At 39.4% G+C, this 8,139-nt stretch overlaps 1 protein-coding gene across 1 annotated transcript; it reads right to left on the bottom strand.

Moving 5' to 3' along the window:
- Positions 1-4,512: 4,512 nt before the first annotated feature.
- LOC137646416 (uncharacterized) lies at positions 4,513-7,305 on the bottom strand. The gene is made up of 2 exons (XM_068379518.1): positions 7,174-7,305; positions 4,513-4,923 (listed from the first exon to the last, which is right to left on the bottom strand). Exons 1-2 carry the CDS (start codon positions 7,303-7,305, stop codon positions 4,513-4,515), a joined length of 543 nt encoding a protein of 180 aa, XP_068235619.1.
- Positions 7,306-8,139: the final 834 nt, after the last annotated feature.

Here is an 8,139-nt window from a genome sequence, read left to right on the forward strand (position 1 = left end):
ATAAGAATTACACTATCATATTCACTCACCTTGCTGATGTACGTAAAAACTTGGTAAATAACAAGAATTACCTTTATTCAACATTAATTTTTAGCATGATCAAAGGATAGTAAAACAGAGACATGTCTGTAATGTATTCCTCAAGCCTGAAGTCACATTTAAAAGAGCTGATGAAGACACATTTCCAAGAACTACTGAGTTCAACCAACTCAGGACCAGTCCAGGAAACAAGGTTCGACAGACTGCAGAAGCTTGTTAAGTAACAGTTAAAGAAATGAGCTGACCAGGTGCAGACTTGCAACATATACTGTAAGGGAGAGATGATATAGCTGAGGAAGGTATAGTAAAACTTCGTGGATAACTATGAAGGTGGGGTCAAATTAGAAAAAAAAAAAAAAAATCCGTTTTTTATATCTGATTCCCATCGACAAGGAATTTGATGTATGTAATTGTACAGTAGATATTGTTATGTATGCTTGAAAAGGTTTTGAAACGGAAAGGCAGCTAAAGTTACGTCTGGTTATATTTCAGTAATTACCTCTCCGTATTGGCATGTTTTTCTAGCACTGATAGGGAATATCTATAACACTAGACATAGATATATTATAACTTCAATTGTGTATAACATACAGCAAAATATACTCTCTCAATACAAAAGTTTTGAGAGAGAGAGAGAGAGAGAGAGAGAGAGAGAGAGAGAGAGAGAGAGAGAGAGAGAGAGAGAGAGAGAGAGAGAGAGAGAGAGAGAGTGCATTAGTGGGCATTTTCAGTCATGTGGTAACATCCAAGGGGGTCTTATCCAATGGGGGCATACGTTTTAACTCTCTAAGAAGGATGAAAGAGCTGGACCATCGTGTATCCTTTTGCAATTTGTTACTCGACTTTTTTACACCTCACATAACAGTTTATTGGAAATACAATGATATGTTTACGTCTTAGCTTTGAAGATAACTTCAGATACCTAACCAAATTTATTTATTTATATATATATATATATATATATATATATATATATATATATATATATATATTTATATATATATATATATATATATATATATATATATGTGTGTGTGTGTGTGTGTGTGTGTATGTGTGTGCATGTGTGTGTGTTTGTGTATGAGTGTGCAACTGTGCACGTTTTTCACCCTTTCAATTTCTGTATGGCAGACACCTTTATAATGACATGTTAAAAGGAGATGGACTTATAATGAAAGTAAATTAGAGTGAAGACTATTTGCACTAGCAGTGTCTAATATTAGGTCTTCTGGACGAATGAATTGTGTCATTAGCTTTTCGAAAAATTCATAAGGTACAGGACGTGTTAAACATGAAGATTGTAATTAAGAAATCCATAATATAGAGGACGTGCTAGAAAAAATAATTAAGATTCACTAATATTAGTTGTTATGTGATAATTCTACTTCCAACAAATTATAATAGATTTCTCGTGAAGCGGGAAGGACCCTTTCTGATTGTCGAAGAGAACAGGGTCATGTTATTATCTATTGAAAGTAGAAGGCAAACTATGATCCAATCTCCCACTAAAGTCTGCTCAAGATGTACATCAATACTAAGCCTAGTCGACAAGGTAATGCCATTACTCGGTTGCCTTTCTCTGCTGTATAGAGTTGGTAGAAATAGTTGACCGGTAAACATCATATTGTGTTGACATTGGTTATCATATGACGATCCTTTTCAGTGTGATCACCGGATTTACATTTCTTACCTTTACTCCATTTATAAAATTAATGCACTTCCAGCATTACAAGTTATTAACTGAAACTTTATTTCATTAATTTTAGTCAGTTAATTGTCCCTCGTTGTAAATTTGCAAGACAGCTAAATACAGTTCTTATGAGACAGAAACTTACTTATGATATGAGCCACAAGATTTTCAAGAAATTACTTCTAACTCACCCATATAAAGGATTGCACCTTTACATCGGTCGAAAAACACTACTATACTGTATTTCTATGACTTGATGACAGGAAAAACCAGTCTGTTTTTTTACCAATTAAGTCCTAGCTGATTTGCATATTACATTTATTTCTGATTATTTCAATTTTTAAATGCATTTTTTGACTTTTGTTATCTGTGTTAATCAAAGTTGGCTGGAAAACAGTCACTGTCTGAAAAATAAAAAAGACCATCTCATTCACATGGAATTTGGAAAATATCTTTTGGAAAAAAGGGGAATAAAAATGTTTTACTTAATTCATAAATTGCTCCAATAAACAGTTAGTATGCACAGCAAAGAAAGCCTACTATCAAAAAAAAAAAATTTCTAGTGAATTGTTCATATGAATAATTGCACTGACGGCTATCTACAAAAGATACGCTTTTACAAACAACTTGTATACCATGTCTTATTTTTTTCTGATTTTGGCAATTCCATTGTAGTACTTTAGAAGTATCAGGGCTCGAACGTTGTGTGATGAGACTAGGAGAGATATGAAAAAAAAGTCCCAAAATAACTACTTTACTTAACGAAAAACACAGGTATCTATATGGTTCCCGAAGGGTTACATAGGGGTGACAATTGCTCAACAAAATTATATTAAAGTCTACATTAGCATGTATACATTCAAAACTTTTGTCTTTTATGTTGAGTTTTGCTTGCAGCTTTAAAGCCATTGCAGTTAGTGAGGTACCTAAGGTTATGGCAAAGAAAATAGAGTCGAAATTAACGTATGTTACATTCAACGGCTTTTCTCGTTTTGAATGATTGGAGTTCGATGGCGGTTACTATGCGCCCTAAATTAGTAATATATAGAACTTTAAATTCTTTTCACATCACACTGTAAAATCTCATAATTTATTATATTTCTATAATAGTTAAACTAAAGGAATATTTTAAACTAATCGATATTATTTCTTACACCAATCATCATCTTTTACATCTGTACATTTAAGGGGCTGACACTAATTCCCTCTGTAAAATTGATGAGATTCCAAAACTTCCTTTAAAAAACATTAAGTTCAACACAGTATCCCGATTAACAGTTTATCTTCTGGAGTGAGTTTATCGTTTCCTGTCAAGTGAAAATCCTTTTTATTTGTATGTGCATTACTTGTTGCATATGCAATATAATTGCAAGCATTATTTTATTCGGTCTTGCATCACTGTCTGTATCTAATATTTATAGTTAGAATTCATCTACAATGCTTCGATGTTTTGTTATGAACATGCATATATTCTAGTAATGTGTTTTTTTTTTTTTTTTTTTTTTGTACTTTTATTAAATTTTACAATGTAATAGTTGGGCTGAATTATTTTTGTCAAATGATTAATTTATATTTCTGAGTAAAATATTTTGTTTTTGTTTCCTTCACTAATTTTATGTTTTATTTCTGCACTTGTAATATGTGAACTTGTTTTCTTGAAAATGTATTCATGTTGTCAGCAGCATCGCAATACATTTATAAGACAATGCTACTGAATTTTATTCACCGGACAACATGCATTTCAATTTACATCGTTGCTGTCTAGCTCATAAATTTTCCCATTTGTAGATTAGGATAGAAAGGTTATGTTGAATATGCTTTTATAAGGCACAAAGCCATCCAGTCCTTGTTGATTAAAAAAAGAAGATAATAAATAGTAAGCATTATAATTCCTTAACGTACATAGCCTGTTTAATTCAATACATTAATATTTTTCCTACATTCTTTATGTAATTACAGACAGTATATAACTATTTATCAATTTAGAAAGGAAATAATGCACAGATTCGTTTCTGAAATTTATAATTTTATCAGCAGATGTTTATGTTCATATTGCATGCGTAAAATATCTATATACACTTTATTGTTATTTGATAACTTGAAACTTTAGTGTATTTGCAATTACTTTGACCTTTGCAACCTTGGCTTAACTCGAACTAATTTATTGTAACTTGCTTTTTCATTTAATATCCTTTAGATTATTCCTTAAGTACCTTGTGACAGCGCACTGTTAGGTTGTAACTGAGAAAGACTCGTGAATGCAACTGACCTTTATTATGGCACAAAAATGCAAACACAATGGTGCAGGAAAATATAGGAATGAACAATTTATCAGTGAAAGGGAAGAGCGATAACGACAATATACAAAAAATAAGAAATACAGTTACATTGTACAAACCTGTGTGATACACGTGCAGTACATGGATCGACCCCATACATGTGAAACTTGCCACCCTGCTCTTGAGAGGCATATTTTAGGCGGGTCATCTGACAGGAGATAAGCAAGTTTTAGGGGATCAATGGAGACACAGTCTTCTTTGCCACGCATGTCAAGGAGGAATGCTTTCAGCGCACGAAGGATCACTAGGAAAGGGCCCATGTACGGGAACGTTAAAGGAGGCTTGCTAGTGTCATTGCGCAGGAAAACATCTATTCATGAGTGCAGATCTGTCAGTATGTGTTGCTTAGCTGGGAGTTTGTATGTCTTGTAGCATGGAGTAAATTTTACTATAACATAACGTAGGCACTCGAGATTGTTGGAGGAGGTTCCAGGTGGAAAGAAATTAAGCATGAATGATCAACGGGTCGCCATACACCATTTCAGCTGCGGAGACATCCAGAGCATCTTTAGAAATGGTCGTTAGTCCCAGGAGCACCAAGGGAAGCTGGGTAAACCGATTAGAGTCCTTGCAGCAGGATATCAAAGCTGCTTTGAGGGTAGAGTGAAAACGTTCAACCATACCGTTGGCAACAGGGTTGAGAGGAGAAAATAGTACCCCTGTATTATCCTCAGGGATACCAAATCTCGCTATCCATCCAGAGAGCAAGGCTGATGTACAAGAGGCAGACGCAGTTTCCAAGGGAATGGCTTCAGGCCAATGAGCGGAGCGGTCAATGACTGTAAACTGATAATGATGTCCTTGTGAAGTGCGTAGGGGGTCTTCAACATTAATGTGAATGAGGGCAAAGTACTGCTGAGGTTGTTGAAAGGTACACCCTTCTGAATCAGTGTGTCGATTAACTTTTGAGGTTTGGCATGAAGCACAGGTGCAGACCTAATCCTTAGCATCCTTAGTAATACTATGCCAAATGAAATTTGCCTTCAGTAGCTGTACAGTCGAACGGTGCGAGGGATGTAAAAGGCCATGAATGAAATCAAACACCTGTCGGCACATGAGAGAAGGTATCCACGAACGTTACAGAAGAGGGTGGCATTATCTACATCAAGAGGGACGTCCTCCCAACGGAGGGAAATGCAGGATGTCCTACATGCTTGATATTCTGGAATCTTTTTGTTGGGCTTCTGCCCAGGCGTTGTAATCCAATCCCAGGTGAATGGCGGCCAATTTGTTTCTTGACAGGGTATCGGCGACAGGATTCATTTTCCCAAAGATGTGCTGAAGAATAAAATTGTATTCAGCCATGGCGGAGAGATGTCGCCGTTGACTGGCGAACCAGGCTTCATACTGTCGAGTGAAGGTGTGCCCTAGAAGTACATGGTCCGAGTGAATAACAAAGAGCATACCTTCTAAGACGTGGCAACAGCCAAGTGCACCGCCAGCAATCCCCGATCAAAGGTAGAGTAGCCGGGTTCTGCCTTGAACAGTTTTCTACTGAAGATGGCCAATGAGTGGAGAGAGTCATTGATCACCTGCTCGAGGACTGCCCCAATAGTGCAGTCGCTAGCATCCGTGGAGAGTAGGAGAGGGGCATGTGGCTCGGGGAAACTAAGAGCAGCAGCTGTTGATAGGGTACTCTTTGCATTGCAGATGGCTGCTTCTTCAAGGGGACCCTACTTCAAGTCTTTAGGCTTGCCTTTGAGGGTGGTGTAGAGGGGGGCAAAAGAGGCGGCGATGGCCAGCAGGAAGCGTTGATAATAGTTGATTATGCCCAAGAATTTTTGTAGTGCTTTGACAGTCGAAGGCATGGGGAAGTTCTGAACGGCTCCTAACTTGTTAGGTGGTGGGTGGACTCCTTCAGTAGTGATGCGCTGCCCTAAGAAATTTACTTTGTTTTCACCAAAGGTACACTGGTCGTACCAGATTACAAGGCCATTACGTTGTTAAAGGTGGTCAAGCAGGATGCATAGATGACAGAGGTATTCCTATTTGGAGGAGGAGAACACAAGTATGTCGTCAACGTAACAAACACAGAAGGGGAGGTTGCCAAAGATGCTGTCCATGAGATGTTGAAAAGTGGACCCAGCATTATGAAGGCCAAAACAGGAGTAATTGAAGATGTATGTACTGAAGGGGGTGGTCATGGCAGTCTTGGGGATGTCTTTTTGGTTCATCGGCACCAGATAAAACCTCTTCAGAAGGTCGAGCATGGGGATAACCTTCGCTTTGTGCAAGTAAGAGGTCACACTAGCGATGTTTGGAAAGGCGTAGTGATCCTGTTCTGTTTACATGTTAAGGCTCCTATAATCCGTAAATGGACATAGAAAGCCATCTTTCTTCAGGACAATGTGTAAGGGTGACGACCCTGGGCTTGAGGCCTTTTGGCAAATGCCCATTTCTTCCATTTCGGTGAACGTTTGCTTAGCAGCTGCCAAACAATCCGGTGCCAGATGTCTGTATCTGGCAAAAACCTGAAGGCCCGTCATCTTTATATGGTGATAAATATGTTTCATGGGAACCGTGGGCATTTGACAAAGTTCTAGACAGAAAACTTCTGGGTACAATGTGAGGAGCTGAGCACAGGCCTCCGTGGGTGCGCGGATGTGGAGCGAGTTCGGAGGGCGGGTTGGAGATGCCTTGAGGAGTACGAATCCGATTTTGACTAACCGTCGGTGAGCTATATTGACCAGGAGGTGGAAGTGTGATAGGAAATTCAAACCAAGGATTGACAATGTGATGTTAGCAACGAGAAAATTCCAAATATATTTTGCACTTCCCAACGATAACGTGAGGGTCTCATAACCAAGGGTGGGTATTGCAGATCCGTTTGCAGGTACTAGGTGGATGTCAGCAGATTTATGACAGGGGAGGCCACCGATACGAGCGATGGTCTACTTACGGGTTTTCTGGCTACTGACAACCATTCTCAAATTTCTTCATAGCAGCCCCGAATTTGGAGTGGTAATAGTATAACTGCGGCCGATGGGCGTTGGTGAGTGGCTAGAGAGAACAGTGGTTGAGGCATAAGCAAGGCTTGTTATATGTGGCTGGTGGGCGGCTTTGTACACCGCTTTAGCATGTCATGGGTAAGCGTCCGTTTCCTACAGCATTCACGTCATCTTCACTTGATGTTGAGTAGTTGTCCACTTCGTCAGGAGTGCAGGCATTGATGGAGGTCTGAAAGTTGGTAAAGTTGCTGTCCATAAGCGCTTCGACTTTGGTCACCAGGTCCTTCATGGGCAAAATATCGACATCGGGGCTGACAGTACATACAGGTTAGTGTAGGCGCCATAACCAAAGGGCACGAAGTAGGTCCCCATCACGAGGCAAGCTGTCAGTGGCAGGTTGCAGGCGAGCAATACTGGGCATTTCCCTGAGGGTGAGCAAAGCCTTTTGGTCCCCCAATTGTTGTTGAGAGAGCTGAAAAAGTTTCGCTATGCGGGCACCCGGTGCTGGTGAGTACTACTCCAGGAGGAGATTTCCGGGAAAGAGTCCACGGGGATGACCGCCAGAACGTAATCAGCTTTGGTGCTTGACAGAGTCGCGCCCTCCAAGCGAAACTGGACTTCAGCACCCGGGAACCAGGTGAACGCCTCTCCGCTGGCAAAGGAAGGTGGTTTCAGGGGCATGGCGTTGATAGCAGAGTCAGTGTCTGAGAGCGGTATAATAAAACAATACGGTATAACAGCAAGGGGGAAAGCAGGAAGGAGTTGAACACTCCAGTGGTCACCAATGTGGCGGCGAGCTGTTGGGCTGTAACTGCGAGACTCTCGGGAATGCAACTGAACTTTATTTGGTCGGAGCTTGAGTATTTATACAACCCGTTCCAGTCAAGAACGACACAAAAATTCAAACATAATGGTACAGAAAAATACATGAATGAACAAGTTATAAGTGAGAGGGGAGAGCATTAACAACAATATACAAAAAATAAGAAATACTATTACAGTGTACGAGCGTGTGTGATACATGTGCGGTACAACCCTCATATACCTCTTCTACTCTTCTTTTTTTTCTTTTTTTTAAATAGACAGGATAATCGTACCTTCAAAAAGCATTTGATGATTTTCT

The sequence above is a fragment of the Palaemon carinicauda genome, chromosome 9 (assembly GCF_036898095.1).
Source record: "Palaemon carinicauda isolate YSFRI2023 chromosome 9, ASM3689809v2, whole genome shotgun sequence".
NCBI lineage: Eukaryota > Metazoa > Arthropoda > Malacostraca > Decapoda > Palaemonidae > Palaemon > Palaemon carinicauda.

Bases quoted from the DNA above. Each gene is read 5' to 3' on its own strand.
- LOC137646416 (XM_068379518.1), bottom strand. From the start codon at position 7,305: ATGAAGGACCTGGTGACCAAAGTCGAAGCGCTTATGGACAGCAACTTT. The intron at 4,924-7,173 runs GTAGGAAACGGA...CAACAACCTCAG, and splicing joins GTGAAGATGACGTGAATGCT to CAGTACTTTGCCCTCATTCA.